This window comes from Mercurialis annua, linkage group LG3 (assembly GCF_937616625.2).
Source record: "Mercurialis annua linkage group LG3, ddMerAnnu1.2, whole genome shotgun sequence".
Taxonomy (NCBI): Eukaryota; Viridiplantae; Streptophyta; class Magnoliopsida; order Malpighiales; family Euphorbiaceae; genus Mercurialis; species Mercurialis annua.
This window is the reverse complement of record NC_065572.1, coordinates 75,771,879-75,787,768: the sequence shown is the minus strand read 5'-3', so window position 1 is coordinate 75,787,768 and position 15,890 is coordinate 75,771,879. Positions and strand designations below refer to the sequence as shown.

Sequence of the window (15,890 nt, the reverse complement as noted above, 5' to 3'; positions counted from 1 at the left end):
TTCGGAAAAGAGTTTATATTATACTTTTTCTATTTTAAGAAATACAAACAAGTCCTTCAACTCAAAAATATTCAAATACATCCTAAAATTAATTAATTTTATAAAACAATAAAAAATTAAAAAAAAATCCGGAATCAACGAGGAGCGACGGCCGCTCCTAAGCGGCGTCGGAGAAGGAGCAGTGACCGCTCCTTTTCCAATTTGAAGAAGGAGCGAGCTGCTCATTCTCCACGGAAAGATTTTTTTAAAAAAATTTAAACAAAAATTATTATTATTTTTAATTTTTCTAAAAAGATGGTATTTTTACTATTAATAATATCAATATCTAATTAATATATAGATTAAAAATGAAAAATTATTTTAAACTTTTTCCAAATAAAAAAAGTACAATTTAATGTTTATGATAGGGATGAAATTTAAAAACTCAAAATTGAATATAAATAATGTTTTTACAATCAGGGAATAAAAAAAAAGATAAGGTGGGAGTTTTTTTTAGGAGATTAACCCTTTAATTAACTTGCTTTAGTCTTTTAGACGTCATAGAGAGTTATATCATGTCATCAATCTTTTCGGCTGACACTTAATTTTTTTTCTAAAGAGTGTGGTATTAGTAAGGCGTGAACGCATCTCTGGGCTCTCCAACCCAAATTTTAAAACTACAATTGGTGTCCAAAAAATTATAAATTTATTATTTGTGCATAGATTTTGTTTATTTTTTAATTAGAATTAAAAGAATTTAAGTGTATATTTGAAAAAAAATCATTTTCCAACAATTTAAATATTTTTTAAATCACTTTTCAACAATCTAAGTAAATTTATATTTTATTGTCAATATGATAATAATTTTTTAATAAATGTGCTGGTTGGTTTTATAATCTACAAGTAATAAAAAAAATGTTTATCACACGCAACAGATGTGTCACATCATTTTTACAACAAGCTAATACTCCCTCCATTCCAGAAAAGATGACGTTTTAGACTCTTCAGAATATTCCTAGTTGTATGACGTTTTCCATATTTAGAGTCCTTTTTACCGAAAATAACCTTTGTTTCTTTATTTCTAGAAGTCTTACCGTTTTTAAAGAACAACTCTTTTAATTACTAAGAGTAAATAACATGAGATGACTAACTCTTAAAATCACTGATGCCAACACCTACAAAAACCATGTTAAGATCACTGTGTCAACACCTACAAAAACCATTAAAACCGATGCCAACCATTAAAGATGAGTTCATTAAGTCCCGATTGCAAAAACTCACCAAAAGCAAGACAGTGGCCATCCAAGGCAGAAGACGAGGACCAGTGAGAGTAATTAGAAGGAATGATAAGACTAAGAAAAATTACAGTAGAAAAATTAGTCGGGAATTTAAAAGTTCAAAGAGGAAGACAAAGAAATGGGTCTTCTAATTTTTCTTCTTATCTTTTCCATGGCCACTTTCAGCAATTGTTTTTATTTTACTCTAAATGATGATGATCTGACGGTGGTAAAGTATCTGAGAAAATATAATTAGAAAAAGGGTCCCACCAAAGTTCAACACTGTGTAGTACACGACAGAAAATATACTCTTCTTTATATACATTTATTAAGGGCAATTTAGGAAACTTGTCATGTATGAATGCATTTCTTAATTTGTGTGCAAGAGTCTAAAACGTCAACCTTTTAGGAATGGAGGGAGTAACATTTACGATAAAAAATCTTTAATTATTGTTTGTTTTTTATCATTAAATATTTACATATGGAAAACGCCTCATTGGTTTGTTGCACGAATCACGTGACACAACTGTTGCGTTGTATAATTATTCAACAAAAAGATACTCCTTATTTACTCTTTAAAATTTAGAACGTGAAAATATAAGTTTCAAAAATTTTGGGGACTGGTGTATAGTTTCCTCCAATCCCAAAAGCACCCCTGAAGTTAAAAACTTTATTTGCTCTGTTAAGAAAGCTTCAGTCGTCTGATTAATAAGAAATCCCATTGCATATTTCTCGCAATTGATTTGATGGACTCATTATGAGGGCCCATCCAACTCTCTCAGTAGTTGGTTTTATAGGATCTTGTTTCCTTGCATGCCTCCATTTCTTTCTTTTCAAATCAGGAAATATATTTACAAGTAAGAAATTATCTTTTTTCATATAATTGTTTTACACAATTCATTTATCTATTTTTTAAAAAAGAAAGACGTTAAGTAAAAATTTAATCTAAATAATTTTTTTAATAATAATAACCACTTTGATGTCATAAAATGCACTTTCTTTTAATGAAAGAGACTATAGTACTTGGATTGGTCTTACTTAGGTGATGATCCTATCAGTCTAAGGCAAATAAAACAGTAAGGTTGATAGGGAAAATTAAAAATATAAGTAATGACTAATAAAGCACACATGCTACTCTTTTTGAGGAGTGGAAGGCAAAAACTAAAATTTTAGTGCCTTATATCATGGATTAGCCAAGCTATGCTAGACTCATTTGTGTGCCATATGGTATAAGTTAATAACACAGGAACATGAGTACAAGATTTTGAGGAGGATAAAAAAAATCTAAAATATTTGTAAAGAGAATCTTTGATGTTCGAGCTTTTGTTGAAATAAGAAAGAAATGTAATGATAGGTAACTATTTGGGTACATGTTTAGAATTGATTCGAGTAGGACAAATTTTAGATAATTAGGAAAAGTTGGTCTGCGCATAGCAGGTAGCCTGCTTTAATCCGACATCGTCATAATGTGAACCCACCTTTTTATTTACATATCATATGCTACTCTATCTACTTTTGTATGCACATCAATTCATAAACACTCTACTTATAACTAATATAATGATTAAGCTATACTCATGGCCACCAAATCAGGATTTCAGTTCTGTGTTTGCACTGAAACAGAGCTGTTTTGCATGAACAACACCATTGCCTAAGTTGATTATGTACAATTAAACAGTATTGCAACGCTTACAGCATTATAATATTGGTGGAAAATTAAAGGCAGATGGGAAAGATAAAGATGGCAGTTGAACATAAAGATTAGAAGAGAATAACAAAATTCCAATTCAGGATTTGCTTGCTGTGAAGAGACAGGTCATTGAGCAGGGTCCTTTTGGCCATACTCTCATTTGTTGCTCTCACTCAATGTCTATCAAATATCTCTTTCGCTTTAATTAACAAAGCTGAATTTTGCTTAACTTGTTATAACACAAAAAAACAGTTTGATGTGAACATTGTAGCATCCACATAGCAATAGATTGTGACTTTGCTTTTAATGCCCTCAAATCCCACTCTCTTTCATCTTCACCCTCTTTAATTCATCATCTTCCTATTTCTTATTTGCTCTTCGACTTCTATGCGATGTTGAGTATTTCATCTTGCATGCTTATATTAATGTGTTTCCATTTTTAGTTATTTTTCCATAAAGAACACCCATGAAATCAAAAGATATAGAAAAAAGGACAAATATGCGCCTAATGTTTGAGGTCAAGAGCAAATATGCACCTAAAAGTTTAAAAAGGGCAAAATAAGCCTCTGACGTGTTCAAGAATGGGCAAATAAGCTCTTCTCCTAAACGGCATATTAACAGTGTGCACGGTGTGTTAATTTTGTTGACATATATGAATCCTGCATGACATTTTTAATCCACGAATTGCATTTTTTCAACTCTTTTAATAATGAAAAAACAATTTCAAAATTAAATACTATAAAATTCCAAATTCAAATTAATTTAGAATCCTAATTTACAGCATAAAAGTAAAATCAAAATCTTTTAAATTAGAGTGCTTAATTGATTTGAATTTGGGATTTTAAAAGCTTATAATTTATTTTTCATTATAAAGTGAACTGAAAAATATAATTCATAAATTTTAAAGTGACATAGGATTCACGTTTGTCATGTCAGCAAACTTTACACATCGTGCACACACAGTTAACATACCATCTAGGAGAAGGACTTATTTTCCTCTTTTTAAAGACATTAAGGGTTTATTTGTCCCTTTTTAGACATTAAAGGGTATATTTGCTCCTAACTTCAAACATTAAAGGCATATTTGCTCTTGACTCCAAACATTAAGGGCATATTTTCTCTTGAGCCCAAACATCAAATGCACATTTGCTTCCGAGTCCAAACATTAAGGGCTTATCTACCCCTTTTCAAAAGATATAAATTAGTTTGTTGATTGTAAAAATAGATTACTAAATATCGCTCCTTTTACTAGGTACCGCCTTTTTTTTTTACCAAAATACCCTTTTAACTGTTTTTAATTCTAAAATTTATATTTAAATTCTCTCAACTCACATTCAAGCACGAAGAACGAATAACAAAAATTTCGAGTGAAAATGTCGGAATCTAATCGAGAAAGAGACGGAATTTCCCTGATAAGTTTTTGTTTAATTTTTTTAATTTTTTTTTGAATTCTTTTCTCGGGGACGTCCCCGGTTTAAGGGGAGACGCAATGTCTCCCCCTTTCTGGGGAGAAGTTCCCAGGAAAAATCTCCCCAGAAGGGAGAGGGGGAGACGTCCCCGAAATTGCGTCTTCCCGGAAAGGAAGACGTTTCCTGGAAACATCTTCCCTATGGAACGTCCCCGAGAAAAAAATATATAAAAAAAATATTTTGGAAAAAGTTTCGGAATTTTAATACTTGTTCTTCATTATAGCTAGGTTGCAATCGTAATCGAAATCGGCCATTGCAATTTTAGAATTGAAATGAGGTTGAGAGAAACAAAAATTATGTTTTCATTAAAAGGGCAAGAAGGTAATTAAAAGGGGTGTACCTAATAAAAAGTAACGGTATACAGTAAAGCCCTTGTAAAAAGTACAAGATAAGACGATTAAAAATATATTAAAACAATTAAAACAATAAACAAACCAAAAAAATAATCGTAACTAGTGGACATGGATCCAATGGAAAATATACATTTTTATTGATAATTTTTTATTTTTATTGCAAAATTATATTTTTGTGGTACAAGTTTTGGTTTGCCTCTTTTGCATCTACAATATCTACTCTCTTAATTGGTTCCAAAAAGATACTAGTATAATTTTTGAAACTAGTTAAAAGAGTAAGTGTTATCGTAAAATTTTCAAAAAGATATAATTTTTATCGTAAAATTCTATTTTTTGAAACTAGTCAAAAGAGTAAGGCCTCACTTAATTGGGGGTAAGTGAGTAAGGGAAGTTTAACTTCCCGGAAAGTAGCAAAATTTTCTTACCTGGTTCAACTTATACGTGTTATTTTCCGGATTAGCACTTTGACTTTCCTTTAATTAGGGAAGTGACTTCCCTAACCAAATTTAGGTAAATAGAACTTCCCTAGTTAACTTGATAGAAAATACAATTATGTCCCTACATTTAATTAGTCTAGTTAGTTATTAAGAATGATATCGTCTTTATATTTTAATTAATTAAAATCAAAAAACAACTTCCCGAAAAATTAGTAAGTAAATCAAACAAAACAATTATCAATTTTCTTTTTACTAACTTCCTCAGCAATTAATTTTTCGGAAAGTATACTGATAAGCTATTATTTTACGTAGTTTTATAGCATTTATTTCCTAGTTTGTAGTACTTGTGCGTAAAATAAGAGCTTATATAATTAGATTTTTGTGTTTTGTAGATTTTAGGAATAAATATTAATTCTTATCATTTTTGGAGTATTTATTATTGAAACTGGATCAAATAGTCAAAATCAGAATAATTCAGGAAATCAGAGTCAAACCCAAGTCGGGTTTTTGACGGATTTGTGCCTACGGGCTTTTTAAAATTACAATTTCGTGCCTGTTTGAGAATTAATCCCGAATCTGTGCCTGGGACCACCTAATCCGCGATTTAATATCGCGGATTAGGTGGCAATCCGCGATTTAATATCGCGGATTAGGTGGCAATCCGCGATATTGAATCGCGGATCATATTAAGTAAGGATTAACCTTACTTAAATGCCATCCGCGATTTAATATCGCGGATGGCATTTAACAGATTATCTGCCATTGTACCATTTGCTTCTCAACTTTATTTTATGAAGAAAAAATTGTACCATTTGCTTCTCAACTTTTCGAAATTTGTTATTTAAATTTTTCGACTTTTATTTTCTTAATTTGATTTTTGTATACCTTTTAGAACAAATTTAAATATATGTATTTCCCAGCTTTTTTAGTCAGCATTATTATAAAAAAAATAAAGACTTAATCACCAAAAAATATCAAACGTTTAAGGGTTTGTCAGTTATATTCAAACCTTTAAACTCAGCCAATTTGACCCGTTTTAGCATATTCGGTACCTTTTGTATCTATTTTTTAACAACATGTCAGTCACGTCACTGCTAACTAAGCAAATTATTGACGTGACAACGCTCCTAATCCAACCAAACCATATAATTGACCAACCATAAAATAATCTAACCAAAATCAAATACATTTTTTAAAATCAAATCAACTAATTATATTAATTTAAAATTTACATATATTATTATAAAATTAAACTAACTTATTAAAACTAATTTAATATCATAGTTAATTTAATTAAAAATAAAATTAAATCAAATAAATTCATTTGATGAATTTTTTAATATTAATTTATTTTTTTAATTAAATTCTCATTTTATCTCGAACTTTTATTATTTCGACCATTTCGACCACCAATCCATAATCTTTTATTCCGACCACGAAGAGCAGATCCGTCTTCTCCAAGTATGGAAAGACCGATCTGCAACAGATATGCCTTCTCCATGCTCGGAGAAGACATATCTGTTTTCACCATGCTCTGGGAAAACGAATATGTTCGTCTTCTCCAAGCATGGATAAGACGAACAAATCCGACTTCTCCAAGCATGGAGAGGACAGACCTGTTGCAAATTTGTCTTCTCCATGCTCGGAGAAGATGGATTTGCTCTTAGTGGTGGTTAGAGTGAAAAATTATGGAGTGAAAAAAATGATTTAATATCGCGGATGTCATTTAACAGATTCCCTGCCATTGTACCATTTTGCTTCTCACATCCCTCATTTTCCTCACACAACAAATCTCTCAAAACAAAATGTCTCAAGCGGCGGTTTTAGAGCGGATTTTATTTTTATGGCGGTTCGATTATAAATTTATTTTTGAAGAGTTTTATTATTTTAGCACTATTGGACTACAAGAGGTAAATTTACTTTTCATTTTTTATTGTTATATTAAATTAGAAAAAAAATAGATTAATATAACTTAAATGTTAGGTTTTTAATTATTTATTAAGTATTTGTACGTTTAAAAAATACGAGGTGTTAGTATAAATTATTAATATGTCGTATTTTTCAATTAGTCATTGTTAGCAAAAATAATAGGTGTTATTGTAATTTATTGAGAAATTGTAATTTAGTGAAATATTAAGTATGTTGATTTTTTTTAAAAATAACTGTAAAGACTATGAAAAATGACAAAAAATAGTTTACACTATGAAAAATGGAAAAAAAAATATTGCTAAAAAGATTAGAATTTATTTAATGAATTTAAAAAAAATGCTATAAACTAAAATAAGTGTAATGTATATTTATTTTGACAAAGTTTGTAGCAATGGCGACTATGAACCTATCGTTTATGATATGGTGCGATGGCCGCATGGTAAGCTCTCCGGCTGGAGTAGAATACCAGGGCGGCTGTCGGGTGGATATGCCAATTATTGATAGGATGAATTTTGAAGTGTTGAGGAATATGTGTATAAGGGCAGTTGCTACGGACTCGGAAGTGGAGATTACAAAAATTTACTTACGACTTCCAAAAATTGAAAGTGTTCGTATAATCTCTTACTCGTTGTACTCAGTGGAAAACAACGAGCATATTTTTGGAATTTTAAGAGAGACGATGCGGTACTGAGGGATTGATACTTTAGAATTTTACGTGGAATACCGTACTGTCGTTTGTAACGATCTCTCTGTGCATCAGTTGAATTTGAGTGAATCAAGTGGGTCGGAGAAAGGGAGTGATGAAGATGAAGATGATGAAGAGAATTTTTATGGCTGCGAGGAAGAGGCAGAAGAGCAAGAGGATTGCAATGATCATGATTCTGGAGAAAACACATTGTATCAATCGCAACTCCCAGAAGGTTTTAACCATGTCAATTTGGATGATTTTGATGTGGCACCGGATTCTGATGAGAAGCTTATGTGGAATCCTGGGATGGAGTTTCAAATTGGGATGATCTTCCCAAATCGTGATTCTGTTCAGGCATGTGCTACTGCTTATTCTGTTGAGAACGGAAGGGAGCACAAAATTCGCAGGACAACCAACTATACTATTGTGCTGGTATGTAGGTATCATCCTATTTGCAAATGGTGGCTGCGTGTAACTCTGCTTCAAGCAAATCATACGTGGACATGCACAAAATATATCGGGCCGCATACGTGCAATGAGCTGGTGCCAAATGCTAATCATAGAAATTTTGGGGCACGAGAAATTGCGAAATCATGTTCGCATGAGAAAAAGGCAATAAAATTCTGAAGTTATCACATCGGACTTTCCATAAGGAGCGAGAATTGCATTCACACTCAAGAGAAGTGATCCTTCTTGACTTGTACACAAAGAAATGAGCTTTGACAATAAGTTATAAGCTCATTAAGGGAAGAAAATATGCTCTTTTGGAAACAAGACAAGTTAAAGATTGCTCCACTCAAGATGATTATGGAATGACTTGATCATTACTTCACTTTCAAAGGAAAGAAGATATTCTGAACTTGATCTTCACTCAAATTTTATATGGAAGGATGACATCTTTGGCTTGAACTCCACTCCAAGTGACTTCATAAATAGACTCCATTTGAGTAGAGAAAATATATACCACTTAGAGTAGACTTAGACTTAGACACCAAAAATACTCTTTTAGTATAGATTATTTCTATTTTTTATTTCTCATGTACTCAAGGTGTAACTTATCCATAGTTATAATTCATATGACAATGAGTAACTAAACCTTTCGTTCGAGGGTTGATATGAACGTTTATTTATATAATTGATTGATTTTGAATATTTTGGTGATTTATAGTGTTTCGGTTATTGAACTTAATGCTTGGATTAAATTGAGAAATTGATTCATGGTGCATTATTAGTTAACTAATTGAGAAATTGTAAACCTAAGTAATCGGAAACTTAAAGGACAATGTCACGAGAGTGGGTTAAAATTTAAGTAATCTTGAGTTTGCTTCATAATCAGAATTTAGTTGGTTAATTGATTTTTAATAACACGAGAGTGAGTTAATTATCGATTAATTAATAGGTGTTAAAATTTGGCGTTGATTAATATTCTTCGTGCTTGAATGTTTTTGATCAATTTATTCATTGTCCTATGAATATTTAATTATTGACTCGAGAGAGTTTAGTTAAATAGATTAGTTAATCAACAACGTATGAATTAATAACACGAGAGTGAGTTAATGAATACGTGTTCTTAAGGGTTTTCTTAATTAGTAGCATTTAATTATTTGATTAGGTTCATTATAACACGAGAGTGAGTAATTTGCCTATTAATTGGTTGTTTGTTTATTTTTATCTATAGTAACTCGAAATCGAGAGAGAGCTATATGTGCTTTACACTAGCCTGAACTATAATTTGACAATACAACTGAGTTGTGATCATTTCGGTCTTTGAGGCTCGAGAGAGCGGGATTCGATATTTTAGAATAGTTCGATTCTAGATAATCACCAAAATATTTATTGTTCATGATTTTATATTTTTATTTGAAATTATCAACCCTTAAACCTTTTACTCTTATTATTTATAAATATTAATCTTTAAATCATTTTAATTTTATTGATTTTAATTACTTTAATTTAATTGTTGATTAGTTAATTTTAATTATTTAATTTAGTCACAAACTCTCAAACCATTTTTGTAGCTAACCGGTCAAAAGAATTCTCTAAATTAGTCGTTAAATCTATTGTCTCTGTGATCGATATCCGTACTTTCAGATTATATTACTTGCACAATACCGCCACTTGCGGTTTAGCATCAACCTATATTTCTCGAAAAATATACATTTACGAATTAAGTGAGGTCTAATTGTTGTTGGTGCAAAGGAGATAATAAATCAAGGCTCCTACCTTTATTAATAAACTTGAATTCGTAATAATATTTTATTTTCTAATGAAAATGAACATTTAGTAGAATGAAAAAGATTGATATGGCAGCCATATAATTCAATCTTCCTCCAACAGATTGATAGTGATTAGTAGTTTGCACTTGGTTTTGGTAATTAATTAAAACCACTTTTCTTTCCCAATATATTAAAGGGTCAAGGATGCTTTTCAGTTTGCTAGTCGCTCACACAACTCACGTTTACTGCCCTTGTGACCAGAGATAAATTCAGTACCGTAGTATAAATATTTCATTTTTATCCACCAGTTTTTATTATTTGCACTTATTCCCAGTCTTAAGTCTTGTGTAACACTTAGAACCAAAAAAAAGGTATTGCCCATTAACATATGTATTTGTAATTTTATAGTTATAGGGTTAGGAGACACAAGGCGTATAGATAGACTGGCCTAGCTAAGACATAGAATAGGTAAAGAGTCTCTTTATTCTAGCAAGCAACCACAATCACCTACAGTGACAAGAAAATCCATAAAAAATAATAAAAGCTATGGACTAAATTGAATATATAATAATAATATAGGGAACAAAAGAAGAGTTTAGAGAATAATAGATGAAGACAAAAGCAGGATTTTATAGAATCCACTGGACTTGATCATGAAAAATTGGCTCTATTAGAGGGCCCTAACATAATTTCCAAAAGAAAGAATGTTGTACTTAGAAAGTTAAAAGGGGCAGATTTGCAAAATAAAAACAAGAACTTAAAAAGATTTGAATCACGTGACTTACGTGTCCTCTCTGACACTTGTAAAAACCGCTTCTCTCAGAAGAAAAACAAAATACTTTCATGGCGTTCAACCTTCTCCTTCACTTCCATCTTCTGTTTTACTTTAGCCCTCAATCCCTCTCTTTTTTTCTTTTCTTCAATGGGTTTTTTCTTCTGAGTGCGTCTCTGTCATAAATTTCTGCAAGAACTGTTGTTTCTCAGACTGGCCATGGAGTTTAAGCTTCTGTTTCTATGCTTCTTAGTCCATAATCTACTCTTCGTTTCGCTCTCCAACTCCATTTTAGACCAAAATGGGAAGAACCCAGATAGAGATAACCTATTATCTTTCAAAGCCTCACTTCAAAATCCAACCCTTCTGTCTTCATGGAACTTGTCGACCCCTCATTGCAGTTGGGTCGGTGTTGGTTGCCTGCAAGGCCGAGTTACCTCGCTACTTCTCTCTGATCAATCTCTAAATGGTCCTCTACACCCTTCTCTTTTCTCTATCTTCACTCTCACCGCCCTCGATTTGTCCAAGAATCAACTCTCTGGTGAAATTTCACCTCAAATTTCAGCTCTAAAACGCTTAAAACAGCTCTGTCTCGGTGAAAACCAGTTATCTGGCGAGATACCGAGTCAAATCGGCGAGTTGAGTCATCTTCAGATTCTCAGACTCGGTGATAATTCGTTCAGTGGAAATATTCCACCTGAATTTGGGAAGTTGACACAGCTTGATACTCTTGATCTCTCTGCAAATGCACTCGTTGGTACAGTTCCGAGTCAAATCGGTCACATGACTGGGCTGCGGTTCCTGGATATGGGAAATAATATGTTATCAGGTTCTTTGCCTAAACCCTTTTACAATAATCTCAAGTCTTTAGTTTCTCTTGATATTTCAAACAACTCGTTTTCTGGTCCAATTCCTCCAGAGATTGGTAACCTCACTAATCTCACTGATCTCTACATTGGTATCAATTCGTTTTCTGGTCTATTACCTCCTCAAATTGGTTCTCTTTCGAAGCTTGAAAACTTTTTTTCACCGTCGTGTTTGCTCATAGGGCCTTTACCTGACCAGATTTCCAACTTAAAGTCCTTAAATAAACTTGACCTATCTTATAACCCACTCAAGTGTTCAATTCCCAAATCTCTAGGAAAGTTGCATAATTTGAGTATATTGAATCTTGCTTATTCTGAGCTTAACGGGTCTATACCTGGCGAACTTGGAAATTGCAAAAGCTTGAGGACTTTAATGCTCTCTTTCAATTCACTTACTGGGTCTCTGCCTGAAGAGCTATCTCATCTGCCTATGTTGACATTTTCTGCCGAAAAGAATCAGCTTTCTGGGTCGTTGCCGTCCTGGATTGGGGGATGGGATCAGATGGAGTGGCTCTTTCTTTCGAGTAACGAGTTTTCCGGGAGATTGCCACCTGAAATTGGGAATTGTTCATCCTTAAAGCATATCAGTTTAAGTAATAATCTTTTGACCGGGACAATTCCAGGAGAGCTCTGCAATGCTGTGTCGCTTATGGAGATTGATCTCGATGGAAACTTCTTCTCTGGAACAATTGAAGATGCATTTTTGAAGTGTGCTAACTTGACTCAGCTGGTTTTGGTTAATAATCAGATTACTGGTTCGATTCCTGACTACCTGGCAAAGCTTCCTTTGATGGTTCTTGACCTTGATTCCAACAATTTCACAGGTGCAACACCTCAATTTATTTTTACGCCTTTGTTTAATTTATTTTCATAAATACATTTCAGGGAATTTACTCAATTAGTGAGTTTGTGTGACATTTTTCATTAGGTGCAATACCTTTGAGTCTATGGAAGTCCACCACCTTGATGGAATTCTCTGCTTCAAATAATCTGTTAAAGGGCTCTCTGACTATGGAGATTGGGAATGCTGTTGAATTGCAGAGGCTAGTTCTTAGCAGTAATATGTTGATCGGGACTATTCCTAAGGAAATTGGATATCTGACTTCTCTTTCTGTTCTTAACTTGAATTCTAATCTTCTGGAAGGTAATATTCCTGATGAGCTAGGAGATTGCATTTCACTAACTACATTGGACCTTGGAAATAACAGGCTGAATGGGTCAATTCCTGACAAACTCGTAGATTTGGTTGAGTTGCAGTGCTTGGTTCTTTCTCACAATAATTTGTCCGGGTCTATTCCTTCAAAGCCTTCTACGTATTTTCGAGAGGCTAATATACCTGACTCGAGCTTTCTTCAACACCATGGAGTGTTTGATTTATCTCATAATATGCTGTCTGGTTCAATACCTGAGGAATTGGGGAACCTTGTGGTAATAGTTAATCTACTAATTAATGATAACATGCTTTCTGGTGCAATTCCAGGATCACTTTCTAGGTTAAGTAATCTTACAACCTTGGATTTATCCGGAAATGTTTTAAGTGGTCATATTCCACCACAGGTTGGGCACTCTACTAAGCTTCAAGGTTTGTATCTGGGAAAAAATCAGCTCTCAGGTATCATCCCTGAAAGTTTAGGTAACTTGGGTAGTTTAGTGAAGCTGAACTTGACAGGTAATAAGTTGTATGGCTCGATTCCTCTTAGTTTTGGCAACTTGAAAGAACTTACTCATTTAGATATAAGCAATAATGAGCTTGTGGGTCGGCTTCCTTCATCTCTGTCGCATATGCTGAATCTTGTCGGGCTTTATGTTCAGCAGAACAGGCTTTCTGGTTCTATAGATGAGCTCTTGTCTGATCCCATGGCATGGAAGATAGAAACTTTGAATTTGAGTAATAATCTCTTTGATGGGGGATTACCCCGATCTTTGTGCAATCTGTCGTACTTGACGTACTTGGATTTTCATGGAAATAAGCTTACCGGAGAGATTCCTGCAGAGCTTGGGGATTTAATGCAACTTCAATATTTTGATGTTTCTGGGAATAGATTGTCTGGGCAGATTCCAGAGAAAATATGCACCTTGGATAACCTGTTTTATCTGAATTTATCAGAAAACAGTCTGGAAGGTCCTGTCCCCAGAAATGGTATCTGCTTAAGCCTATCAAAAGTTTCAGTTGCTGGCAACAAAAATTTGTGCGGCAGAATTATAGGTTCAGAGTGTAGAATCAGAAGCTTTGGCAGGTTAACTTTGCTAAATGCCTGGGGATATGCAGGGATAGCTGTTGGATGCATGATTATCATTCTTACTGTAGCTTTTGCACTACGAAGCTGGAGCATGAGAGGTAGCAGACGGGGTGATCCTGAGGACACTGAAGAAAGCAAGTTGAGCAGTTTTATGGATCAACACCTTTTCTTATTAAGTAGCAGCAGATCAAAGGAACCTTTAAGCATCAACATAGCTATGTTTGAGCGTCCTCTTCTGAAAATAACCTTAGTTGATATTCTTGAGGCCACTAATAACTTCTGCAAGACAAACATCATTGGAGATGGAGGATTTGGTACAGTATACAAGGCCACCTTGCCTGATGGAAAAACAGTTGCAGTCAAAAAGCTAAGCGAAGCCAAAACACAGGGTAACCGTGAATTTGTTGCTGAAATGGAGACCCTGGGCAAGGTAAAGCATCAGAATTTGGTTCCATTGCTCGGATACTGCTCCTTTGGTGAGGAAAAGCTGCTGGTGTACGAGTATATGGTAAATGGAAGCTTAGACAGCTGGCTAAGAAACCGAAGTGGCCCCCTTGAAGTCCTGGATTGGACAAAACGCTACAAGATTGCGACTGGCTCTGCCCGTGGGCTAGCTTTTCTTCACCACGGATTCATCCCTCACATCATACACAGGGATGTCAAGGCCAGCAACATCTTGCTTAATGGAGAATTTGAACCAAAAGTGGCCGACTTCGGGCTTGCCAGACTGATCAGTGCATGTGAGACGCATGTGAGTACTGATATAGCTGGGACATTTGGCTACATTCCACCGGAGTACGGACAGAGCGGAAGGTCCACGACGAGAGGAGACGTCTACAGCTTTGGTGTTATACTGCTGGAGTTGGTGACTGGGAAAGAGCCTACAGGGCCTGATTTCAAAGAGGTAGAAGGAGGGAATCTAGTTGGTTGGGTGTTCCAAAAGATGAAGAAAGGTCAGGCAGCTGATGTTCTTGATCCTACGGTGGCCAATGCGGAATCAAAGAAGATGATGATTAAAGTGCTGAAAATTGCATCTTATTGCCTGTGTGATAATCCTGCTGACAGGCCCACTATGCTGGAGGTACTCAAGTTATTGAAAGGGATTAAAGGTGATAAGTTCTAGTGGAGTTTGCTGGTTGCTGCAATAACTCTGTCAAAATCTGAAGCTGTTAGTTTCTCAGTAGGCTAATCTAATTTGACGACTGTTAACTTTAGGGTTCCGTTGTAATCCATATTGTAAAAGATAAATTGTGATGCAAGTATTCAACTATAGGGCCATGGCCTGTTTGCAGTAAGAGAAAACCTAACTCTATAAAATCTGCCGCTTCTACATATTTGGTTCCGTTTTGAGCCTAATATGGACTCTATCAAAGGCTGACACCGCATTAGGAGTATGATTTACACTGCAATCAAAAATACCACATTCTAAATATGAGCTTCACTGCTATTGATAATCTTTACTGTACTGACCAGCAATTACAAAATTCACCATTGAGGAAATTGATTCAAGAACTACTACAAGTTATGAATCCATTAATCATACACGTTTATGTTCTCATTGCCCAATCATCCTTATTAGCTTCCACACTTTTTTATGCTAAACCAACATTTAGAAACAACCATACTCCTAACTTCTCTTCAAAGGACAAACCCAAATATGGAACAAAAAAAAAATCTACCAAGTAATTTTTGCTATTTTTCGGTCACTGATATTTTAAAAAATAAAAAATAAATTCACTTTTAAATTAAATTTATATATCATATTAATTAAAAGTGAAGATTGTATGCACAATAATACACACACACACACAATGTATATTTCTCTATTTTTTTTACTTTTCCCTAAATAAATGTGTTGGCGCAGCGGGAGGCGCGGGTCCGAATCGTATATTTCAATTCAAAATCGAAATTCCAACAATCCGGATCCTAAAGTTGATCATATCAACAACAAATGGATCGTCGTATCATTTATTA

At 33.9% G+C, this 15,890-nt stretch overlaps 1 protein-coding gene across 1 annotated transcript; it reads left to right on the top strand.

The window, feature by feature from the left end:
* Nucleotides 1–7,525: 7,525 nt before the first annotated feature.
* Nucleotides 7,526–15,248, top strand: LOC126673023 (leucine-rich repeat receptor protein kinase EMS1). Its single transcript, XM_050366975.2, has 5 exons — nt 7,526–7,741; nt 7,895–8,434; nt 8,664–8,742; nt 10,980–12,500; nt 12,605–15,248. The coding sequence occupies exons 1-5, from the start codon at nt 7,526–7,528 to the stop codon at nt 15,037–15,039; spliced, it is 4,791 nt and encodes a 1,596-aa protein (XP_050222932.1). The 3' UTR covers nt 15,040–15,248.
* Nucleotides 15,249–15,890: the final 642 nt, after the last annotated feature.